A 26925-nucleotide genomic window follows, 5' to 3' on the forward strand; every position below is an offset into this window, starting at 1 on the left:
AGTTTTCAATTTGGGATCTTTTTCAAGGGGTTATTGATGGAATCTTTCAATGACAATTTTACCCTCTGGTTTTAGGACTTCTGGGCAATTTTTCTTAAGGATTCTATGGAAGATACTGTCCAGGCCCTTTTTTTCATCATAGCTTTCAGGTAGACCAATAATTCTTAGATTGTCTCTCCTGGATCTATTTTCCAGGTTGGTTGCTTTTTCAATCAGATATTTCACATTTTCTTCTATTTTTTCATTTTTTAGATTTTGTTTGACTGCTTCTTGATGTCTCATAGAGTCATTAGCTTCTACTTGCCCAATTCTAATTTTTAATGTATTGTTTTCTTCTTTTATCTTCTCTATCTCCTTTTCAATTTGGTTGATTTTACTTTTCAATGAGACATTTTCTCCAATTATATTCTGATTTTGCTTAACCAATCCACCTATTTTACCTTTTAAAGATTTGTTTTCCTCATTGAATTTTTTTTCCATTTTTTCTTTTACCTCCCTAATTTGTTTTTTAAAGTCCTACTTGAGTTCTTCCAGTAATGCTTTTAGGTCTGGAGACCAGTTCACTTTCCCTTTCGAGGATTCAGATGTGGGTGTAGTGTCCATGCTGTCCTCTTCGGAATTGGTATTTTGATCATCTTTGTCTCCATAATATGAATCAATCATCTTTGAAAGCTTCTTGTTATTCTTTTTCATGGCGTTTTTTTTTCCTCCTGGTTTCTGAAGTGGATCTCTGCTTCTGGGGCTCAGGGGGCTCTGTCCCAAGTTTCTTATGTTGGGATTTAGCTTTATGTGTTATGGCCTCTGGCTTTGTGAGGTTTGGGGGAGCGTTGGTCTGACTGTTGGGGGGGGTGTCTCCTCTTCCCCAGGACTGTTCTACAGAATGGGTGGTCTCAGCTCTTGTCTGTGCTTGTGTCTACCACTTCCCCTGGCTGTGCAAAGCCAAGTCTGGGGTCCTGGCCTTGAGGTTGGTTAGCTCCACCCCCTGGGGCTCAGTTAATCTTGTTATTCTGTTGAGGTGGGGCCTGCTGGGACACCTCTCTTCCTGCACTAGTCTCCTTCCGCCACCACAGGAGGGCCCCTCTCCCCGACTTCTCTTGCTACTGAAGCCCCCCTTCTGGCTCCTCTGTTTCTCCTGAGGTTTTATTCTCTGGGTTTATTCAAGGGAGGGATATGAGTCATTTTACCTGGTCATCATGGCTCCCGGAAGTTCAAGAAGATGAGTTTCAAACCTTTAGACTGTGGGTTGGAGGCCTCCGGGCTAGCTGCTCCCATGGCCACAGGCTCTGCACTCTAATAGACTCCCATCTTGGGCTGAGAGGCCTGGGGCTCAATCGCAGCCGTAGCCATTACTTCCACCCTGGATCTCTTCTTGCTCTGGTGTTTTGCCAGATTGGCATGCTGGCTGGATTTCTCTTATGTTCATGGCTGGTTTGGTCTGGTGCCCCTGTGTTTGCCTGAGGTTGGAGTCCTCTGGGCTAGGTGCTCCCATGGCCGCAGGCTCTGTGCTCCGACATACTCCTGCCCTGGGCCTCGATCACACCATAGCCAGTACTTCCACCCTGGGCTTGTTCCTACTCCAGCATTTCACTCACCCAGCACTCTCCCAGAGCCATAGGCTGGCTGGATTCTTCTGCTGTTCCCAGTTGGTTTGGTCTAGTGCCAATCCATGTGCCTGGCGTTCGTACCCCTCTCAGTCTACTAGTGGCTTCTAACTCTCTCAAATCTGCTCAGATTCCCTTTTTTAGATGAATCTGACAGAATTTGTGAGAGAGCTCCAGTAGTTCCTTCCTTTCACAGGCCATCTTGGCTCTGCCTCCCAATTGAAACCTCTTGTGCATGGTGTTACCCCATTAGAATATAAGGTCCTTGCAAGAAGGGGCTGTCTTTCTCTTCTATTTCTGTTCTCAGAGCTAATTAGGACAAATTATCTAGCCAAAGTCCTATTCTGATGCCTCATCACAGCACAGGGGTGACCAAGGGCTCTTATAGCCCCTTACTAGCCAAGATCTCTAGGAGCCAAGATGCTGGAGTAAGCAGGAAATCACCAGAAACTCCCATATTTACCTCCAAAAAACTATAAAATAGTGCCTTAAAATGAATTCTGGTGCAAAAGAATCAACAAAAAGATGGGGTGAAACAATTTTCTTGCCCAACCCAACTTGGAAGATCTGAAGGAAAGGTCTATTTCACTTGGGTAAAAGAGCAGCACAGTCCAGGGCAGGAAGTGTCCTGGCAAGGCAGCAGCAGGCCTTACCTCAGCAAGCCAGTGGGAGGCCCTGAGCCCCAGGGCAGGTCAGTGACTGAGGACCTGCATCCCCACTGCAGCAGTCTATGAGTGGCTAGTGCCGTGCCCCCTACTCTCCAGTCCTGGAGCAATACCAGGCCCCCACTGCCTTCTTAGATATGGATAAATTATCTTTCTGGTAAACCTTGTGGGGTTCTTGTTTTTCAGTTAGTAGCTTCTGAATTTCCCCATCATTTTCATCGAACCAATTCTGATATTTGTGAATGTTTTGGCCCAGAGGAGTAAATGCAGTGCTATATACTAAATCTCTGAAAGCTACCCACTCCCTTTCTGCTCCACTGTAAGCAAAATAGAAGAGCATGTAACATATTACCTATCAGATTTATCGATAGAAGAATTTATGAATATATAAGAGATAGCACTGTGGGATGTAAAATGAATACTTTTGATTACATTAAATTAAAAAGATTTTGTACAAATAAAACTGATGTAGTCAAAATTAGAAGAAAAGCAGAAAAATTGGGAAAAATTGTTATAGACAGTTTCTCAGATAAAGGTCTCATATCTCAAATATATAGTGAACTAAGTCAAATTTATAAGAATATGAATCATTCCCCAATTGATAAATTGTCAAAAGATATAAACGAGCAGTTTTTGGCAGAAGAAATCAACACTATTTATAGTCATATTAAAAATGGTCTAAATCATTACTGATTAGAGAAATGCAAATTTAAACAACTTTGAAGTACCATCTCATACCTATCAGATTGGTGAAAATGATAGAAGGGGAAAATGATAAATGTTCGAGGGGACATGGAAAAATTAGGACACTAATTTGTTGGTGAAACTGTGAACTGATCTAACCATTTTGAAGAACAATCTGAAATTATGGCCAAAGAATTGAAAAAAAAAGTAGTAGATTGGACAAAGAAAACAAAACCTCCCAATTTTTAGAGAGTTGAGAGCTAAAAGATTCATGCCACTTTCTGAATGATACCACTAAGAATACACACATTTCTCAATACCATAGGGCATATATTTAAAACAAACAAACAAACAACAATCTTGTATAATGGCAGGGGAAAATTGCATGTAAATGTAAACAATCAGAAATATACATTCTTTAAAAATCACAATATAATAAAGATAGGAATCAATTAAGGAAGAAGAAAATGATGGGCACTTAAATTAAGACTTAATAATAAAAGTCTAAATGAGTAGTCTGATTCCCAAGGTGATTAGAGAAAAAGGAAAAGAACCTATATATTCTTTTTTTTTTTTTTTTTTTTTTTTTTGCTTTTTGGCAGGGCAGTTGGGGTTAAGTGACTTGCCCAAGGTCACACAGCTAGTACATGTGTCAAGTGTTTGAGGCCGGATTTGAACTCAGGTCCTCCTGACTCCAGGGCCGGTGCTCTACTGACTGCGCCACCTAGCTGCCCCAAGAACCTATATATTCTAAAATACTTACAGCCCCTTTCTTTATGGTCACAAAGAATTGGAAATTGAAGGGATGCCCCTCAATTAGGGAATGGCTGAATAAGTTGTGTTATAGAATTATAATGGAATACTATGGTGCTAAAAGAAATGATGAGCACATTGATTTTATTTTATTTCTTAAATAGTATTTTATTTTTTCCAATTACATATAAAGACAATTTTTAATATTCATTTAAAAAAATTTAGAGTTCCAATTTTTTTCCCTCCTTCCCTTTCTTCCGCCCTCCCTAAAAAGGTAAAAAATTTAAATAGGTTATATATTTGCAATCATGTAAAACATTTACGTATTAGTCAAATAGTGAAAGAAGAAATAAATCAAAAGGGAAAAAAAATGAAAAAGATAAAGAAAGTTAAAATGATATGCTTCAACTCCATTAGTTCTTCCTCTGAATGTGGATAGCTTTTTCCATTATAAGTCTTTTAGAATTATCTTGGATCATTGTATTGCTGAGAAGAGCTAAGTCATTCATAGTTGATCATCGAATAATGTTGCTGTTATGGTGTACAATGTTCTCCTGGTTCTGCTCACTTTACTTTGCATCAGTTCAAGTAATTCTTTCCAGTTTTTTTCTGAAATCTGTTGAGCAGGTTGATTTTTAGAAAAACATGAAAATGCTTCTATGAAATAATACAGAGTCAAATAAGCAGAACCAAGAGAACACTGTATATAGTAACAGCAATATTGTTTGAACAATAACTGTGAATGACTAAGTTATTCTGAGTTAATACAAACATTCAAATCAACTATGAAGGAAAACGCTATCCACCTGAAAAAACTAATATGTGGATGTATGTATTTTATGGTTCCACATATATATCTGTATCAAATGTTGGCCTTCTCTAATGTGGAATTGAGGGAAGATAAATAAAATGAAATAAAAATAAGATAAAAAATATCCTGGGGGAGGGAGGGAATGAAGCAAGGAATTAGCATTTTAGGGTAAGAAGATAATAAGTCACTGCTACAAACTGGTAAACATAGTTATGTAAAATCAAAATATTAACAAAATTTTTACTTTTTTAAAATAGGAAGAAAATAAACCAAAGCTAATCAAGGATCATTTAATCAACAAATCTCATGAATAGGAGCCACAGGGTTTTTGCAAGCCACTACCTAGAAATTTAAACAATGCTTTTATGTTCAGTAAGGGATAGGCTTCTTGTCACCTTTTAGTATCAACAAAGTCAAATGTTGCTTATAGTTTATCTCATCACAGTTAAAATATACCCTGCTCTTCAACAACAAATGAAAGAGATTCCATTTCTATTGCCTACTTTCAGAAGCTGCTTTTAACCCTCCAAATCATACAGCCAGATTTAGATAAAGCACAGGGAACGTAGACTTTGGCTAAGGTGCCAACGTGATCCTCCTCCCACCAACTCTTCTCAGTGAGTGTGGTTCCCTTCTCCCAGGACCTGCCTTCTCAATGGGGCAGACTGCCACCTGTCCTAGGGGCCCACTCTATGCAGGATAATGTAGACCAACAGGTAATGAATGTGAGGGAATCATCAGCTAAAGGAGGTGCTGGCCTCCAATTCTACCCCTTCCTATCATAGTAAATAAAATGACTAAAATATCCATAACCTTTAAACTAGAGACTCTATTCGTAGGCTTATACCCAGTCTTATGCTTTACCCCGCAACATTTATTTTTTGGTCTAGTGAGACTGGATTTCTGGATGTTCTACAAACAAGAAAACACATTTTCTCCGGCTGTCCCCCATGCTTGCAACACTCTCCTCACTCCATTCTACTCACTGACCTCCCTGGCTTCCTTTAAGTCCCAACTAAAACCCTACCTTCTACAAGAAGTCTATCCTAACACCTCTTAATTCCAGTACTTTCCCTCTTTTAATTACTTCCTATTAATCTTTGCTTTTGCGCATAGTAGGATTATCCTTTCCCATTCTCTGATGAAGGAGAACTGGGGATGGAACCAATTTGTAACTGAAAGAGCCAGTAGTGTTTGTCAGCTGCTGTGGCCACCACAACCCTGATCAGCCAAGTCAGAAGGATGAATTGACCTAGTGGCAAGACTTCGTGACCTGTAAGCCTGAGACTATGTACATTGATAGCTACAGGTGCTGACAAATTCTGCTTATCCTCCCAACCTTTGAAAACTCATGAGCTCATTCCATTTCCAATTCTCTTTCACCTAAGAACAGGAATATATACCTTAGGGGTCTTATTCTCATCTCCCACTCAAAATTCGGGTTCCCAACAATTAACTAGTTACATTACCTGCCCCAGGTTTCTAGAGGAACCTACCCTTGAGAAGAACCCAAATTCTCCTAAGGCTATCATATTGAGTTCCCATTTTGGTGTGTTTGCTCCAATATAAGTCAATAAGCATTTAATGTCAATTAACTTTTACGAAGGGAAATTTATGAAAAAGATGAAGCAAGAACCAAAATCCAAAGACATTCCTTTTTACCTGGAACATACTTTATCCTCTACCACCTTGATCCCTGGGAAAGGTGGACTCACACTTAAAGAGGTTGCTAAAAAGCATTCACTTCACCAAATTACTTGCAGATGTGGCATCGCCAATGGACAGAGCCACTCCCTTGCATGCGGGACACAAAGTGTCACTGTCATGTTGATCCATGCGGGTGACCTGGGTTTAGCAGGTCTTTCACCAAGGTTATAGTGGCTACAACTGCTGGCAATCTCTACTGATCTTCTGAACCTGACAAGGTCATTTTGTCTCCAATTGTCCTTCATCAAAGAATGGGAATGCGTATGTCCCAAAATGTCCCAAAAGGGACAGAAGCAAAAGCTACAAAATAGATTTCAGGCCACATGGCAACCAGTTAACGACAGCCCAAGGCCTCTCCCCCATCTAGGAGGCTAACGGCAGTTCTTGACTCACCTGCCACCAGGAAAGAGAGAGACAAATATGTCCAATTATTGCCTTTGGTATGTGCACTGAGTTCTGGCTCAACAATCACTTAAAAAGCTTTTCTTCACTAGTGTTGGAGGCAGACAGGAAATAGTCACAGAATATTTGTTCATGCTCTGAATTAGAGGCAGGTCCCCATCATTACATACTTTTCAAACAGATTGGTGGGTTGGCACCAGACAGAGTGCCCTTCGTATTCTCTCAGCACTGGATCCTTCTTGATGAGTCTTCCTCCCAACCTTACATACGTACTTTGCAAATCTAGCTTTTTCCTACATGAGGCACCAAAACTCTCCTTTGACACTTGATTGGCTTGAGGACTGGCTAACATTGTCGGCATGGCTTCCTGTTCTCTTGAGTATAAAAGGAACTCCAGCTCCTTCTTTAGAGGCTTCTGACTGCGGACCAACAGCATGATTAACATCAGGAGGAACTGCTTTTGGTTGAACTAATGCATCATTAAATTTGCTTGAAGAATGTCCTTTCTCTGTTATAGCTAAATAAACTTTCTTTTTTTAAAAAATTGTTTCTTAATATTTCATTTTTACCCAATTACATGTAAAAACAATTTTTAACATTTATTTTAAAAACCTTGGGGTTACAAGTTTTTTTTTCCTTCCTCCCTCTCCACCATTCTCCCTGAGAAGGCAAGCAATTTGATATAGGCCATACATGTGCAGTCATGTAAAACACACCTCCACATTAGTCATATTGTGAAAGAAAACAGAGACCAAAAAGAACAAACAAGAAAAAGAAAGAATACTTTAAAAAGTATGCTTTGATCTGTATTCAGACTCCATTAATTCTTTTTTTCTGGAGGGGGACAGCACATTTCATCACAAGTCCTTCAAAACTGTATTTCTGAGAATAGCTAATACATTCACAATTGGTGATCCTACAATATCGCTGTTATTGTGTACAATGTTCTCCTGGTTCTGCTCATTTCACACTGTATTAGTTCATGTAAGTCCTTGCAGATTTTTCTGAGATTTTGCTCATCATTCTTATAGCACAAGAGTATTCTATTACAATCATATACTATAAATTTTTCAGCCACTCCCCAATTGATGGACATCCTCTCAACTTCCAATTCTTAGCCACCACAAAAAGAGCTGCTAGAAATATTTTTGTACATATGGTCCTTTTCCTTTTTGTTTTTTTTTTAAATCTCTTTGGGATACAGATCCAGTAGTAGTTTTGCTGGGTCAACGGGTATGCATGGTTTGATAGCCTTTTGGATATAGTTCCAAATTGCTCTACAGAATGGTTCCATCAGTTCACAACTCCAACAATGCATTAATGTGTCATTTCCCCACATTCTCTCCAATGTCTGTCATTTTCCTTTTCTGTCATATTAGCCAATTTAAAAAATGTGAGGTGGTACTTCAGAGTTGTTTTAGTTTGCATTTCTCCAATCAATAGTGATTTAGAGCATTTTTTTCATATGATTATTGATAGTTTCAAATATTTCATTTGAAAACTGCCTGCTCATATCCTTTGACTATTTATCAATTCAGGAATGGCTTGTATTCCTATAAATTTGACTTAGTTCTCTACATGTTTGAAAAATGAGGCTTTTATCAGAGAAACTTGATATAAAATTTTTTTCACAGTTATGATTACTCTGTATTTCCCTCCACCCTATTTTCCCTCCTGTTTATCCTCTCTCTCTCCTTTCATCCTGTCCATCCTCAAAGGTGTTTTGCTTCTAACTACCACCTCCCCTAATTTTCCAGGAATTCTTTTTTTGAGGCCTGAGAACAATTCATATTTTTCTTTGAGGCTTTGCATATAGCAGTTTTGACTCTGTTGTCTTCTTCCGAAGTTGTGTTTTGATCTTCCCTGTCACCATAATAACTTTCTATGCTCAGGTTTTTTTGTTGTTGTTTGCCCATTTTCCCAGCCTATTTCTCAACTTTCAACTTGATGTTAAAGTGGGACTCTGATCCTGGGGTAGAGAGAGCACTGTCCAAGGCTTCAGGTTTTTTTTTTGTGCAGCTGTTTTCAGAGCTAATTCTGGGGATCTGTAAGTTTTTAGTTCTCCTAAGGTGGTATGATCTGACAAGTATATTTACTACTCACCTGGCCTGTGCTCTGGTCTGTGAGCAACCACAAGCACTCTTTTCAACCCTGGAACCAGGGTCTCTACTCCCCTCTGGCTGCTTGTTCTGGTGTGCTAGTGCTTCTCCTCATGTTGGGACTTTGACCTAGCACTGCAACTTGGATCTACATATGGGCAATGAAACAGAGTCCTGCACCCAGTACCAGCCAAAGGACCCCTGTAATCTCATGACCAGTTGTCCCACCCTTTTATTGTCTATGGGCTCTTGAAGCCACTGCTGCTGATTCAGTTGCCTTCAAGGCCAGCTGCTGTCTTGCTGCGGCATTGCCTGTGTTGGATTATGGTCTACTCTCACCCTGGTGGGACAGACCATTCTTGATGAAATTGTCTTGGGCTGGAATATTGTTTCACCCCATTCTTTTGTTGGTTTATCCACCCCAGAATTAATTTTGAGGTGTTATTTTAAAGCCATTTGGAGGGGAATTTGGGAGAGCTCAGGTGGGTCCCTTCCTCTTCTCTGCCATCTTGGCTCCACCTCCCACTGGTTCTGTAAACTTCCTTTTGTTAATTGTTCAAGAGTCTATGAATATTTAATTTCATTTTAATTATGGATTTCATTAGTTTCATTTCAATTATGCATTTAAACTACCAAGGAATTGGACTGAATTGGGCCTAGCCCACAACATCCCAACAGCAGGTTAATGTTATTTTAATGGAAAAATCCTTATTATGAATTAATGTAAGGTTAAATCAAGGTTGTTATAAATGTATAATATACTAACTAGGCAAAAACATCATATTTCCTATGAAGAAAATGACTAGAATCATATCTCTATCACTAAAGCTCATCATTTCTTATAGCACAGTAGTATTCGATCACAATCATATACCACAACTTGTTTAGCCATTTCCCAACTGACAGGCATCCCCACAATTTCCAGTTCTTTGCCACCACAACATAGAGTTTTTACTGCATAGTAAAACAACGAAGACATGCAAGCCTCTTGGGCATAAACATTTAAGAAATAAGGACGATGCAAGACAATATCAAGGACAGCTATTTACATGATGATTCTAAACTATTTGTTTCTGTAAAAAATAAAAACAAAAAGACTGTTAACACAGCAATGGTAATACAAAGAAAATGAAAATCAATCAAAAGATGGCCTGCTTTCCCCAGAATCTATTATGAATGGCAAATATGCAATAAATATTACTTTATGATACAACACAATGTATTCACTCCCAAGCAGTGCTTGGGCTCCCTTCCAAATGAAGTAAAACCATGGAAGCCACTGAACTCTTCTGATGTATCAAAGGAATGTGTGCAGGAAGTATCTTATACATTATAAAGTGAAGACAATTTTTCCCCAAAAGAATAAAGTCTATTTCCCTTTATTTGTGCGATATTCTTGTTATATAGATACTGTGTATCAAGTTGGGGTGGGGTGGGGAGGAGAGGAAGCTCCTTTTATTTGCAGTTAAAAAATAGAACCAAAAAAGAAGAGACCTATGAGGATCATAAACTGCAGGCCAGTGATCCTGACTTAGAATAATTGAATAATACCTTGAATAATTCTAGAATTTTATTAAAAGGATGGTTAAAGAACATCTAGGAAAGGAAGCAGTTATCACAATGAACCAGCATGACTTCATTAAAAATAGTTCATGTCATAATGTTATTACTTTTTTTTAATAGGGTTACTAGAGGTTAATATTGTAGATATACTTTATTATATTTTATCGAAGTACTAGATGACAGAAGATGACAGTAGATCTAGCTAGATGATGGTACAAATTGATTCAGAACTAGTTGAATGTCTGAACCAAACTATTAATGGTTCAATGTCAGCTTGGGAGGTGACTTCCAGTTGAGTGCCTAGCGGTTGGCCCTGTGCTTTTTAACTTAAAAATAAAATCAATGGCTTAGATAAAGGCATAAGGAAGATGATTGTCAAATTTGAAGATGACAAAAAGGGAGGAGGAATAGTTAATGCATTATATGATAGAGTTAAGATTCAAAAAGATTATGACAGATTAGAATATTGGATTGACTCTAAGAAGATGAAATTAAATAGGATATGTGTAGTCTTACATTTGGATTCAAAAAACATGTATACAAGTACAAGGTGGGGGAATATGGCTAAATAGGAGTTTGTCTGAAAAAGGTTGACAGAAAACTGTTAATACTAAATGTAATATTAACAGATACTATCCCTTAATCATCCTAGCAATGTCATGAATTCCAGTAATGTCTTTACATTCTTGCCCTTAAAATAATGTCCATTAGGTTGAGCTAAACCACACCCTAAGTCCCCATCCTGAAATTTTGCTTTGTAAAGGAACCCAGCTCAAGCTGGATCTAAGCCTTTAAATGATATAGCCCCCTTCCATTGAGATTCATGACATGAAGGACAAAACAACCAGAATGAAGTGGTATTCCGTACTCATATTACTAATGGCGGCTGGGACCTCATGACCAGACCCTGCTACCTCAGACTACCTCCTCCTCTGTCCCCTCCTAAAAATATGAAGAACCTTTCATGGGTCCCCTGGTTGGGAAATCCATTGTGCTCTGCACTCATGTGACATCCTCCAGGGAGGCAGGTTTGCTACCCTGTTATCTCAATTAAAGACTCTATTCCTCAACTCACAGTTTTGATTTCAGGCCTCAACAGGGTATAGGGGTTCTACTTGACTACAGTATTAAGTCCTACAAAGAACAGGATCAGAGTGTGGATGGCTCAGGACACTCATCCTAACTTATTAGTGACTCTTGTCATAATACAAGAATCTTATGAACAGTGGATGGGTAGGTAGACTTAACAAAACCAATGCCAGAGTGAGGAAAGAACACATTTCAATTCAATCTCTTATTTTTCAAAGTTTAGATTTTCAGACAGTCTCCCACTTACCTTTTAGGTTCCATTTCTTCCTTTTTTTTTTCTTTCCTGCTTACCTTTTTATGCTTCCCTTGAGTCTTATATTTGAAGATCAAATTTTCTGTTCAGCCCTGGTTTTTTCATCAGGAATGATTCAAAGTCATTGAATGTTCATTTTTTCCCCTGAAAGATTATGCTCAATTTTGCTGGATAGTTGATTCTTGGTTGTAATCCAAACTCCTTTACCTTACAGAATATCATATTCTAAGCCCTTCAGTCCTTTAGTGTAGAGGCTCCTCTGTCCCGCATAATCTTGAGTATGGTTCCATAATATTTAAATTGTTACTTTCTAGCTGCTTGTTATATTTTCTCCCTGACGTGATAATTCAGGAATTTGGCTGCAATACTCTTTGGAGTTTTCATTTTGGGATCTTTTTTTCAGGAGGTGATCAGCAGATTCTTTCAATGACTATTTTACCCTCTGATTCTAGGATATCAGGGCATTTTTCCTTGATAATTTCTTGAAAGATGCTGTCCAGGCTTTTTTTTTTTTTTTTTGATCATAGCTTTTGGGTAGTCCAACAATTCTTAAATCATCTTTCTTGGATCTATTTTCCAAGTTGGTTGTTTTTCTAATGAGGTATTTTACATTTTCTTCTATTTTTTTCATTCTTTTGATTTTGTTTAACTCATTCTTCATGTCTCATAGGGTCATTAGCTCTCACTTGTTCAATTCTAATTTCAAAGGGATTATTTTCTTCAGTTAGCTTTTGTACCCCCTTTTCCATTTGGCCAATTCTACTTTTTAAGTAATTGCTTTCTTCAGCCAGTTTTTGTCTTTCCTTTTCCAAGCTATTCACTCTTTTTTGTTTACCTCTCATTTCTTTTCCCAATTTTTCTTCTACCTCTCTTATTTGACTTTTAAAATTTTGAGCTCTTCCAAGAAGGCTTTTTGGGTTTGAGACCAATTCATATTCCCCTTTGCAGTTTTGGATGTACATATGTTGACAATGTTGTCCTCTTCTGAGTTTGTGTCTTGATCTTCCCTGTCACCATAGAAGCTCTTTATGGTCAAGGTTCATTTCTGCCTCTTGCTCATATTTTTTACCAATTTCCTGGCTTTTAAACTTCTGCTGGAGCACAGATGGCACTGTCCGAAGCTTCTTGTGCTGGGGGCCAGGGGCCTGGTCACTGGCTTTGTGGACAGGGCCTCAGGTGCTAGCAGCTAGAGGCTGTAGGGGGTCTGGCAGCTTACCTGGGTTCTTAGTGGTGGTATCTGATGTGTGCTGAGGCCAGATGGGGTTTTATTGCATTCCTGGGGCTGTGCTGAAGCATGCTGTGGGTTCTCTAAGTTGGAGTCCACCAGTTCCCCTGGCTATGCTGAGGCCCATGGGAGGTTCTGGTGTTGGTGTTTGCCTGCTCCACCACCCTGGGACTCAAGATGTCCCACTGGTTTGCTAAGGTAGGGCTTGCTGGGATGCTTCCTGTCCTGGAATGTGCTCCCCTTTTACCTGGGATGGACCTTTCTTACCAATCCTCTAAGTTTCTCAGGCTAAAAGACTGCTCTACTCTGTCTTTCCACTGGGTCTACTGTTCCAGGATTTGTAATAGGGTGCTATTTTATGTTTTTCAGAGGTGAATATGGAAGAGGGACAGTGATTTGCTGCTTACTCCACCATCTTGGCTCCCAGAAGTCTTAGGTTCCATTTCTTTCCAAAGGAAATGAAGTTTTATTTACTCTAAAACACTGACCTTAAAACATAGTATATCATGTCTATTAGAAAGCCTTTGCTTAATGGCAGCAGCAACTTTTATGTTGCCAGTCTTTAGGAATGTTTTGCATTTAATGGGTGCTTAGCAAATGTTTGTTGCACTTAATTATATTGAATTAAATTGAAGTGAATGTAGAAAACCAGTAACCAGGAAGTTTAGTTTAAAAGCAAGAGGGTACAGGCTATTTAGCCAGGAATAAGCCTTCAGGGTTCTTAAGACTTGGGACAAAGAATACACAGCAGGAGATTAGAATCAAGAGGTGGGCTAGCCAAGATTTTTTTGACTGCATAATACTGTCTATTCCTTCATGAAAAGACTGAGATCTGCCAAGCTCTTTTAGTTTAAAGTTCCAAGGCTTTCTGGAAGAAAAGCTGCCTTTGACTTATCCATAAAATGAGCAAAAGCCTTATGTGCTCTAACAAGCCTGTGCTTTCCCTTTCCATTGAGGCAGCCAGGTGGTGCCTCCATAGATAAAGCTCTGAGCCTGGGAATCAGGAAGACCTCAGTTTAAATCTGGCCTTAGACACTTAAGAGCTGTGTAACTCTGGGCAAATCACTTAACCTCTGCTTCAGCTTTCTCAGCTGTAAAATGGGGATCATAATGGCACCTACTTGACAAGATTGTTGTAAGGATCAAATGAGGCAATGCTTGTAAAAAGCTATGGCACAGTGCCTGGCACATCGTGAATGCTTGATAGATGCTTATTCTATTCCTCCCACCCCCTGAAAAAAAAAGTACACACTTTTAAGTTTTATCTGCGATATCAGCATTTTTTCCATCACTGTCTCAAGTACAAACAATTGACAAAAAAAAATCTGTAGTATTTGTTTACTTTTGAGGGGTAAATGCTCACATTGATAATTTAACAATGGTTCTCAAAAGCTAGTCAGATGTACACTGCTCTGCTCCTCCGAAGTACCAAGAACTAAAGATTTAAATTCCCAAACCCAATCCACTCTCCCATGTAGAGAAGTGTGGAGAGAAAAGGCACAGACACACCTAAGACCATATTCCCTTCTTTTATATGTTTATATGATAGCAAAACCTTTTGTGATTGAGGCCCATCCTTAATACCTTCAGCACAGTGAAAAAATGTATAGTCCCTGCAATTTATACACAAAGATTTCTGCAAGCTTAGAAAATAGCCTACAGAAATAAGCACACTAAAAAATTCACAAACTTGACATAGTTAACACACGTCAGCTTCTTGACATTGATATTAGGACTGTAAATCACTGTGTACACACAACAAATACAATGTGTTATGGGATTTAATTACTATACATTAGGCAATACAGAAGATATAAACCCCAAAATTCATTTCATATAATAGTTTATTTAAGTCATAGCACATAAGAATTTCATATAGATCAACTATAAAATTCACATGCAAAAATACAGCAATTTCTATATAGCATAGTGTTAGAAACGTACTCACATTGTCTAGGAATAAGCAAGACTTGTTGGGAAGTCAGGAATGTTTTAATTATAATTTACATTTATTCCCCCTGAATAAATGGGTACCTCCCCTGAACAGAGTATAGGAGAAAGTACAAAGGACTCAGATGGACACCAGTCCTTTAATAGACCCTCACCTCAAATCTCCCACCAGGCTCTTCATTGGCCAGATACAACCCCCTGACTGCCTACGTCATGCTCTCCTCAAATGGCTCATTTAAGCATGCGTACAAGCCTCTGACCTTTCACCCGGCCAACCTGAGGCCTGGTTTCTGCTTAAGCTGGGGTGGGGGTGGGGGGGGAAGTAAACCTTCAATTCTGTGGAAACAAAACTCCTCCTCCCATTTCTTACACACAGTAAAAGAGATACCAGAATACATTTCAAGGAAGCACATTATCACAAGCATATGCAAAGTGCTGCATACATAGATACATATGAACATTATACTCATTTCAGTGAAGCACAAAAGCACTAGTACACTGCAAAATGAATGTCATAAACAATACAAAACTATCTATCTATCTATATTGCAGTTAAATACAAAGCACATATTATATATACTCAATCATTGGGCATCATATTTGGCCACCTGAGAAATCCCTTCTCTCATTCTTTTTTCTGAAGTTTCATAAGCAAGCTTAGTCACCAGCCAAATAAGCCTGACATTTCTACAATGTTCTGAGTTCCTATATGACCTAGGCTTACTGTTAGCAACAAAGACTCTTTGGTTCTTAATCAGAATTCTGAGCTTCTGAATGACTATCAACAACAGCAATTCTAAGCTTGTGAATAGTTATCAATATCTTCATCACCACTGCCCTGCAGTACTTGTGGATGATGAAGGCCAGCTATCAGTTCCAGGTGTCCTCTAGTCCCTGGACACCATAATATTCCATTACAATTATACATGACAATGTGTTCAGTCATTCCCCTCAATTTCTGATTTTCTACTACCACAAAAAGAGCTGCTAAAAACATTTTTGTATGAATAGGTCTTTTTACTCTTTTTAAAAATCTCTTTGAGATACAGACCTAGTAGCGGTATTGCTGAATTAAAGAGTATGCAGTTTTACAGCCCTTTGGGCATAGTTCCAAATTGCTCTTTAGAATCATTGGATCAGTTCACAATTCTACCAACAGGGCATTAGTGTCCTAATTTTCTCACAGCCCTTCCAACATTTATCATTTTCCTTTGCTGTCATACTAACCAATCTCAAAGGTGTGAGGTGATACCTCAGAGTTGTTTTAATTTGCATTTCTCTAATCAATAATGATTTAGAGCATTTTTTTCACATGACTATAGAAAGCCTCTCATAAATGTTTGGATTCTTTTAGTTGAACTAGAGGCCATCTTCCTTTTGGTTAGTAATATCTTTCCTGTTGGTTTATATGCTTATACTCAAGGTTTTTAGTTGAGTTTTCTTTCTCCTAAAATCTAAATTTCAGTTTTTTTCTTATAGTCCTCTATTGCTCACTTTCTTCCTCCTTCCTCTTTGGTGGTGGTCTCCCTGGGGCCTGGACCTTAAAGCTGTCTCAGCCTCTTCCTACACTAAGCAAATTATATTCCATTGGCTTCAGTTTTGCCCTATGTTATTCCTGCAGAGGGGGCAACAGCAGTGGTCCCAGATGTATGCTGGTCTATTTCTCTCAGGCTTAGTGAGGAGCCACATACATATATATATATATATATATATATATATATATATATATATATATATATATATATACACACACACACACATGTCCTGCCCTGATTTCTTATGTTCCTTAATTCTCTGGCTGAGCTCTGTTACAGCACAAAGTGGTACCACATTGCTGTCTTAGCTCAAGCAACCTTCTAATTACTGGCTTTCTGAGGGACTTGGGAAGGGAGGGAGAGAGGGTTGAGCTCTGTTGCAAGCCAGTGTGTTGGCCTGTGCAATCCACCCTGAGTGTGATGGACATGGGTGGTACTAGATGAGAGCTGTAGGGCTAGAGATTAATTACCCTTCTCTGCGTTTACTTCATTGAATTGCTACTTTATTGGGGATTTTGAAATCCTAGACCATGTAGATGGCTGAAATGTTTTAATCTCTCACACATACTTTCAGTTTTGGAGAGGTAATGAGGATGGTAGAAAAAGTCTAGTCTTCCATCTCACTGGTCATATGAACTTGAAGTTCTGACAACTGTACTTCAATATAATTAGTTCCTGTGTTACCTTGTATATTCTATGCATTTAAAAACATTATACTGAGAAGAGATGGATAGGCTCCACCAAACTGGAAAAGGGGTCCATGACCCAGAAAAGGTTAGGAACCCTTGAATAATAATAGTATCTCAAGGCATAGCCTCAATATCCTCATTGCTTAAAGAAGTACTGTATTACTTATTAGTCCTCTGTGTAGGTGCTTTCTCATGATAAACTAATGTTGATTTATTATTAATTTTTTTTCAATGATCAAACATTTATTTTTTTTACCTTCCACATTACCTTCCCACTGAAAAAAGGAAAAACAAAAGTAAAATCCTTGTAACAAATAAACCAGAAATTCTTTCTAATCCCAGAGAAGTCTTCTTTAAAATAAGGAAATTGAAATTATTTTCATATAAATGCCCTCTCATTCACCTCCTACACAGGAGGACAAGGAAGTGGGTAGAAAATTTCTATGTTTCAGAAACGGTGGTGTGTTTCTTGGACAGTGGTTACCCACTGAAGATATAATAACATTTTACTGCCACACATGGTGTTGTAATCTATAATCCTATGGAGGCTGAGGCTGGTGGATCTCTTGAGTTCAAGAGTTCTGAATCTCAGTGTGCTAAAACTGATCATGTGTCTGCACTAAATCCTGCACCAATATATGATCCCATGGGAAAAAAGGGGGTCACCAGGAGGAGGAATGAACCAGACCAGGTTAAAAATGCAGCAAAGCTTCCATACCATTCAGTAGTGGGATTGGGCCCAAGAATGACTGCTGCATTTCTAGCCCAGGTGAAATAGGGAAACCTGGTCTCCAACTTCCCCCCAATTTATTTACTCATTTCCTTTGTCCCATTCCCATTGAAAACTTAAAATAACTAGTAAAATACCAAACTCTGTACTTGAACATGTATAAACAAGTTAGAAGTTTGCAAATTATCTCACTTTTTACCTAGGTTTTTTTTTTAGAAGGAAAATAAATTTTAAAAGCCTACAATAACTTCATGTCATTCATACATCTTGTCTTCTTATCACACAAAAATAACATTCCTTGACAACTCTATTTAAAATACTGGTTCTGTTACCTTTACAAAACCCAAATGGCAAAAATCTTAGTATCAGCACATTTTAATCTTTGGAGTTAAAAAAAATATGTGTAATTACTCTAAAACACTCAATAGTTATCAATAACAACTAATTCTTTTTACAATATAATGACATTTGGGGGAGAAGATTCTGGGAAGATAGAGTAAGTCTGAAAACTTTCAGCTCTCCAAATTTCCTCCACAAAAAAAAAGACAGAACATTGCCTCAGAATGAATGGAGAGCAGAGGAAATAAACAAAAGTCAGGGTAAAGCAGTTGTCTTAAGAGAACTTCAGAAGACCCTGGGAAAGACTCGACCTCCAGGGGCAGAGGTTCAGCCTGAGTGAAGCGCAAACACCTCCAGGCTCTCTGCAAAATCAACAAACAGCAAGCCCTGGGGGCAGCTGGGTTGTGAGGCAACCTCAGCCTCAGGAGCTTTCATCTGAGGATCTATGGGTGTTTGACAGCTGGGTAGTGGGAAGGACCTTCCACTATCGAGAGATGCCAAGTACAGCTGTGGCTGTGGGGGGAGAAAGGGCTAACTAGGACACATCTGGTGAGTGCTGTAGCAGAGAAGCAGGGGATCCTGCTGGCTGTGGGTGCTTTCAGCAGAACAGAGGCCCTGGTTTTAGTTTCAGGGCAGAGAGGACAGCTGTAGTTTGCAGCCACTGAAGGGACCACAGGAACAAGATCATTTGCGGGACAGTGTGGCTGTGGGCCCTAGCTGTGGCTTAGGATGGAGAGGAGAGCCCAAGGTCTGGCCTCAGGGCAGACCAAAAAATAACAGTTAGAAGGATCTGAGGCTTGGAGCATCATTCTCCATACCCTGGGATTAGAACTTGATTACACTAATAGTTGCTAAAAAGCAAAATAAAACAAAAAAATAAAAATAAGTAAGCAAAGGAGAAGGAGCCCAACCATTAATAGCTACTATGGGGATAGAGAAGATTTGGTTTTATATTCAGAGGAAGATAATGGAGCTAAAAACTCCACTCCTTTTTCAATAAGAAACATCAAATGGTCCCAAGCACAAAAAGAGTTCTCAGAAGAACTTGAAAAATCAAATGAGATCAAGGAAAAATTAGAAAAACATGGAGAGACTTGGACTTAAGAAGGATGTTACCCACCTTCATAGAAACAAATGACAACTAGAAATAAATATAGTACAGTCTTACATGTATGTGTATATATAGGTGTATGTTTATAGATATCTATGTGTGTATATTATATATATATGTACATGTATATATATATATGCACTTAATTGTAGCCTTCTTTAGGGCAGAGGAGGAAAAGGAAGGAGGGGAAAAAAGTAAAGTAAAACATGCACAACAGAGAACAAAAGAAAATCTACAAGGAAGCAAAGAAAAGCCGGGCAGCTTTGAAAACAATGAGTAGTGTTTATTTTATCAGTTTTCTTGAAATGGAAATTTATTGGTTTATATTGAATCCTCTCATGTTTTGCCGTGTACATGGCAGTATTTACTTTTTCCTTTCTCATTTCGTATTTAAGTTGAAAATAAATTTTAAAATTTACAAAATTTTTAAAAAATGACATTTGCAATTCATTTGTTTCTCATGTTATGTTTTTGTAAATTCAAAAGCAGTCTGATAAAGACTAAGTAAATTTACTCAAACAAATAAATCTTTCAAGGCAAGATTTAAAATACCAGATTAGGTCCAGGAGTCAAGTTGTTTTTGATTCCCATTAAGAGAAATATTATTTCACAAGTATGGATATATTATGCAAGATACCTTTTGTAGCCTTCAATGTATTTACATACCTTAATTTACACTTCTATAATGGTTTACTTCAAATATTTAGGGGAAGGAAGGTGGGGCAATTACAGGGTAGAATTCAGTTGGTTTACTTAAAAATGATCTGAGTTTGACCTTGATAAAATTGAACTCTCTTCCTTTGAAGTAGGATTTTAACAATGGGCTTTTAGAGATACCTTTTGGGAGACCCAGTCAACACCTATCACCACTTTATGAAAGATCTCCTGAAAAGGGCAAGCCATGAAACTAACTGAAATAAAGTTATCATCACTCAGTACCAGTCTTTTCAGCAGCTTATTCTCATAGTATAACAATAGCACATTCCTATGCCTGGTGTATCATAGTGAAAACAAGCAATTGTTTTTCTTAGCTCAGCAAATTCAACCTAACCTAACAAGTACTGGAAGAGAGAGAAGATACAGTATTTTGGCACATTGGACATAAAGAATATGCAAAATATTACATAAATTACTTCCTTTTAAGTCAAAAGTTGGGGGATTTTTAATAAGACTACAATATCATCCAAAATAAAAAGCTTTCTCAAAATTAAATCAAAATCCCTAATGAAGAATAGTTTTTAATTTTTATCCTACAAGCAGTCGTGTACGTCCGTGTCTTTCCACTTATTCAAAATGATGACCGAGGCATTCCAGTTTTATGTAAACGTAATTTTCATAATAACAGCTCAGGGATGCTAGTCTATCAAATGCTACCAAAGATGGAAATCTTTAGATATTTTACATAATTTTACTTAATCAACTTTTCTCTAAACTTTATTATAGTGACCTTTTTATACATTACATATTTCTCTAACCTTAATTTTTCATTTGTCTCATTTGTAATAAACAAAAGTCCTAACTTGTCCACTCCATGTATATATCTCAACACATATTATACTACCTTCTCAATTCCAAGGATTGATAGAATATGATAGGTGAAGAACTGGGAACAGAGTAGTGCGTCACCTGAAAAAAGCAATAGAGTCTTGGAACCCTAAATTCTTACTTCTGATCCTGTGTTTTCTCCATTCAATATATACCTTTTTGAAAAAAAAACGATGCTTCAAATGGATTTAAAAAATTATACAAAACAATGTTATTTCTCATAGCTTCAAAGGTATTTTAACAATAAAAAACATCTGATACCATAAAATCATGTCAGGAAAGGTAGGAAATGAGGTGACCTAACTGAATTACAATTGGAAAACTACAACCTAGCTTTTAAAATCCATTTTTACTCACCGTCTGATGGTTTCTGTCACAGTAACGCAGTCCAAAATAATCTATCTCCACTAGATTTATGTGATGGAATATGTAGTCAAGGACAACAGAACCTTTCGTTGACTTCTGTAAGAAAGAATTTTCAGAATCTTTTCATAAAGACAGTACAATCACAGATGTAATTACTATTAACTTTACTGATACAGGGACAATTTTACAAAGTCTGAGAAAACAACTACATTTTACTACTTTACTATATTTATTGCCTCAAACTGAAGGAAGAAAATAACAGCTACATGTATACATCAAGCAATTTGACAAAGAATTTTGAAATTATAGTTATTTTTTATGGTTCTCTTTTTTCCTTTGGTATTTGAAGGCTTTTTCCCCTGGTCACTTGCAGAATTTTTTATTTGTCACTGGAATTGTTAAATTTAACCAAAATATGTTTTGAAATTTATAGCATAAGTTGTTTTTGTGTTTCTAAATGTAATCTGTGGGTTCTTTTGATTGTAGTTTTGCTTTCTGTGTTCAGAAATTCTGGGCAATTTCCTCGTATTATTTCCTGGGCTGTACAGTTATTCTGGGAGACCTACAATCCTTAAATTGTCTACACATCCTATCTTGGAGACCATGATGTATTTTTCTTGTTTAGAGACAATGTTTTCTTTTAATATTATTCCTTTTTTGTTTCTCTTTTTTCTAAGATTGGCCTTCACTTCTAAGTATGAGATCTGTTACTATGGATTCAATTTTTGTTGTTGTTTATTCTGCCAAATATTTCTGCTGTGCAGGACATAAATTCTGATTTCATAATTCTTATTTTCTCTTGAACCATTAGAACACATACTGCTGTGGTTCCATGTTCTTTTGGAAATCCACAGGATCCTCTGCCTCTTTAGGTGTTGATTTATTTTCCTCTGTCTTGCAATATTTATTCTTGGATGTCTGGCCTCTTTTAGGTAAACTGGAAGCCATCTTCCCTAGTGTTATTAATATCTTCCCTGTTGGTTTATGCATTCAAGATTTTAGCTGAATTTTCTTTCTCTTTAGATCTTTGGTCATTTTGTCTTTTCCCCTTCTTACTTCCTGACCCTTTGATGGAAGTTTTCTTGGGGGCTAGATCTCAAAGCTGTCTTAGTCTCCTGTCACAATGGAGAAATCTCTACTTCAAGAGACTTCTGAAGGGATAGCATTGGTCTCAGTTGTACACCAATCCCCTTTCCTTCTGTCCCTTGTCCCTACCCCCAGATGTTAGTGCTACTCTCCATTTCTCTTCATTCCTCAGGTCTATGTTGAGTCCTGCTACAGCACAACACCTTGCCATGCTGCCTTCCCAAGCAGATTAAGCTTCTCTTTTTTCATGTTTGCTGCATGGGTTAAAGGTGAAGGGAAGAGTAGAGTTCTGTTTCTTGTTGCCTCAGAACAGTAGAATAAAGGCAAGAACAGGCCAGTGGGTTAGGGAGTCTAGATTGCAGCAGCAGAAAGGAAACAGCTGAGCGAATCCCAGAGCACAGTGACAGGAGGGTGATTTTGTGCTGCTTCTACATAGCATGGGGGCAGAAAGAGAGGGGGTAGTGAATGAGCAAATTGGGGATTTGGAATTAGCCTTCTCTGCTGTTAATTCACCAAACCAGATTGTTGCCTCACTAAGCTTTTTGTCTTAACCTGTGGAAACAGCTTCAACTGCTTTACCTCTTTAGCATAACTCTTATTTTAGAGAAGTCTGACAGGTCATGAAGTTTGGAGGAAATGTCTAGTCTTCCATCTTGTTGGTCATATGACCCAGAAGTAGTCCCTGTGTCTCTAAGAAAATTATGTTGGGTTGTTTTTTTTTGTAGGTCTTAAATCATCTTGCATTCTATTCATTGGCCATCACCAAAAAGATCCCCAAGTAAGAAGAGTAATGGCCTTTAACAGATTATAACCTCATCATTTTTGGTAGAAAGATAGAGAATTTATTATATCTCTCACTCTTTCCAATATCTCTAATAGACTACTAGTGGAAGAACAAGGCAGTGTTTCTTGAAAGTTCTTTAATATTCATAATAGATAATTGGTATATAAAATTCAGCAGTTTCATTAACAGTTGTGCCTAGAGAATTCAAGATGCTACAGTATCATATTATACATGCTATTTTGCACTTGAATGAAGCATTTATTAAGTACTATGTGCAGTTTACTCTCCTAATTGCTAGTGCAGCCCTGTACTAGTAGGGTTACAAATAGGAAATGTGGCCATCCCTGCTCTCAAGGAGCCTACATTCTAATGGGAGACACACACACACACACACACACACACACACACACACATATATAAGTTTCAACTGTAAGTCCAATGGAGAAGTCCCACAGTTCTTAGCATGGTGGTAAAGCAGATATTACTGCCTCTTCTTTATTTGCCTTCTGATTCTCTTTTTTCCCTTCTCCCAAAGACACAAATTCCAAAAGGGGAAAAGACATTAACTAAGCAGCCTGGAGGATACCAGAAACATTAGTTATTTTGTTTGTTCTGGTCATAAGATTAAAAGATTTAGAGCAAAAAGGAACCTAGTCACCTAGTCCAGAGCTTCTTAACCAAAGGGTACATAGATTTCAGGGGCAGTTAGGTGGTACAGTGGATAGAGTGCTAGGCCTGGAGGCAAGGAACACTTGTCTTCCTGAGTTTAGATCTGACCCTGGGCAAGTCACTTAACCCTGTTTTCCTTAGTTCCTCATCTGTAAAATAAATTGGTGATGGAAATGGCAAACCACTCTGGTATTCTTGGCAAAGGCCAAGAAAACCCCAAATGTCATGAAGAGTCAGACATGACTGAAATAACATCAACAGATTTCAGGGCATCCATAAACTTGAACAGAAAAAGAAATTATATCTTATTTCAAAATAACTAGCTTCCTCTGCAATCTACATCTTATTTTAGGCATTTAAAAACATTATTCTGAACTTGCTAAAGTAGTACATGATACAAAAAAAGATGAAGAACCTCCCTCTCATCTTGTATAGCTCATTCATTTTATAGATGAGTGAACTGAGGAGCACAGGTGTTGTGATTTGCCCAAGACCACAGGAAACAGAACTTGGCTTCAAACTAGAGTCCTCCAACTAAAAATCTAGTATTCATGCTGTATGTGTGGACTAAGCGAGTACAATTGCAATAAGTGAGCCAATGAATTCACCAGTCATGGAAAACGTTTGCGACACAAACTCTCTAAAATTAACCTTAGATCTGTAAAATCCTACAACATTTTGGCATGTGTGGCTATCATTTGCTGCCATGTGAAAGCTTTATTCTTAAAACACTTAAAACATACTAGAAGGACAAATACACAGGCTACATTTCAAGGCTGGAGGCTTGAGTTACATTTGGTTGAGACCAGAGCCTCCAATTTTTCAATCTTGTGGAAAAATTGATCTACATGGTTACCTGACATGTATTGATTTTTTTTCATGTAATTTTGAAAAGGAGGGCATAAATACCCATTTCTGTCCAACAATTGTTAGTCCCACATTTACAATGGTAATACTTTCACTTCACTGATGAGAAAGTTTAAGATCAGGCAGGGCAGAAATAAAAATCACAAGAAAATGAATTTTCCTGTTCTAAACCAAAACAAAAATTGTATGACAAATAAAGAAACATCGTGCCAAAAAACATGGTAGCACATAAATTATTACTGACTCTCTGTTCCAATCTCTTGTGGAAATTTCCCTTTTATTCAACCAATTAAACCTTCAAATAATAGATAGAATGGATGAATTCATTTCTGTTGGTCATGCTTATATCAGTAGATTCAATGATAACTGGTTTTCATTTTTATTTTATTAAAACAATTTTTTGGTTTCCATGACATCTAATTACAACAAAATCAATACCTTTTAGAAATAGCATAAAGAAGGATTATTTTATAATTAAAATTTGCAGGATATGGGAAAGGTAAGGCTTTCATTAAAACTTTTTATCAAGCCATCTCAACCCATGATTTAAATCAAACTTACAGGTCTCTCTAAATTTTTTCTTGCAATCAAACTGATGGACATATGGTTTTCCACCCTCAAGAGAAATAAAGAGAGCTAAATTGAAAACAGGTAAAGTGGGGGGGGTTGGGTGGGGGGGAAGCAAAGTAAGAGTAAAAGTAATACTTTCAAATAAAAAAAGCTTCAGACTTTTGAGAATTAATTTTGTCCTCAGGAAAATGAGAATTATGAACTTGATTAAAATGCTTCAATGTACTAACTTGTTAAGAATGAAGGGTAAAAACTCAGAAGTCTTTTATAGTACAGAATAGATTATACTACACACTCTCAGCAGATTCTCAGAAAGCATAAACACATTTACTTATAGGCAATCTACATTTTATACACAGCAGACCTATATACCACATGGCAGATTATAAACCAGAGTTTTATAATCTTAGAGAACTCCAAATAGAAGCTTATTTGAAAATACCATCAATAAAGTTTTCAACAGGGAACAGAGAATTTGTCTAACAAGTAATAACACCTTCATAGATTAACATGACATCAAGAACCAGAAAGGCAGGTTTCGACAGGCTATGCACAATGACAACTTTTACACTCAAGCAAAAAAGATCTTATTTCTTCACAGTGGAAATCAACACTTCAAAACAATACCACAAATTTTACAGATCAACAAATGTACAGTATTGCAACTTAAGTATTTTAAAATTCTGTGAATCTACTGTTAGTATTTTATTACTCTATAAATCAATGCTTAATTTTTTCATTTGTTTCTGATAAAGTAGGATTGAAGCTAGGGGAACTAGATACTAGATTGAAGCTAGGGATACAGAGAACAGACATAGGGAAATTCCCTTCATTCATTATAAGCATTATCAGGGCTAAAGAAAGGGATTGACCTATGCTGATATAGAAAACTCCCAGATGAGGCACCTTTCTTTACCAAGAAGTTAGTATCTTCTCTATACTTTATAGTCTTTTTTAATTATACTATTTACTTACTTTGACATTCCTTTTAAAAATTTTGAGGTCCAAATTTTCTCCCTCCCTCGGGCCTCTCAGCCACCCATTGAGAAGGCAAGCAATATGAAATCAATTACACATGTGAAGTCATGCAAAACATTTCCATATAAGTCATGTTGCCGCCTGGATCTTAGGGACAATTTAATCCCCGGGTAACTAGGTTCTGGTATGTGTACAGACCCCATCAGTTTGCTAAGCTGATGAAACTTCAAGTGAAGAAACTGAGAACCTGCTTCTGGGAGAGTCATGATGACGTGTAAGGTAAGTGACCTGAAGCACTACAGAGCATGGTGTAGACTTTCTGTAACTGTTTCTGAATGGGTAACCATGTGGTAAATGGGAGCCTTTTTGATTTTCTGTAAAAGCATTCAAAAGATCTAGCCTGCTTCAAACATCTGTCTTGCTTCGGTCCTTTCTGCTGCTCTGTTTCTGATGATTTAATTTTCAGACATTGACTATCGCCATTTTGGGAGGTCACTTTTGCTAATACTCAGGGTATGAAGTGAAACCTCAGGGTTGTTTTAATTTTAATTTCTTTTATCATTAGTGATTTGGAACACTTTCATGTAGCTGTGAATACTTTGCATTCTTCTTTTGAGAACTGTTTGTTCATATCTTTTGACCATTTAACTATTGGGGTGGGGTATGGCTATTTACTTTCTCTCTCTCTCTATCTCTGTCTTTGTACCTCTCTCTCTCTCTCTCTCTCTCTCTCTCTCTGTATATATATATATATATATATATGTGTGTGTGTGTGTGTGTGTGTGTGTGTGTGTGTGTGTGTATATGTGTGTGTAATATATATACATATATTTTTTTCTTGGATATCAAGCCCT

The 26925-nt window shown here is 37.6% G+C and overlaps 1 protein-coding gene across 1 annotated transcript in view; it reads right to left on the reverse strand.

Annotated features, from left to right (window-relative positions):
- The window catches only part of EPB41L4A (erythrocyte membrane protein band 4.1 like 4A), a 194507-nt gene that overhangs the window by 118474 nt on the left and 49108 nt on the right, over positions 1-26925 (reverse strand). The window contains exon 2 of the mRNA XM_036740959.1: positions 21109-21213. Coding sequence (XP_036596854.1) covers positions 21109-21213 — 105 coding nt within the window. The remainder of the gene's footprint in view (positions 1-21108; positions 21214-26925) is intronic.

Source organism: Trichosurus vulpecula, chromosome 1 (assembly GCF_011100635.1).
Source record: "Trichosurus vulpecula isolate mTriVul1 chromosome 1, mTriVul1.pri, whole genome shotgun sequence".
Taxonomy (NCBI): domain Eukaryota; kingdom Metazoa; phylum Chordata; class Mammalia; order Diprotodontia; family Phalangeridae; genus Trichosurus; species Trichosurus vulpecula.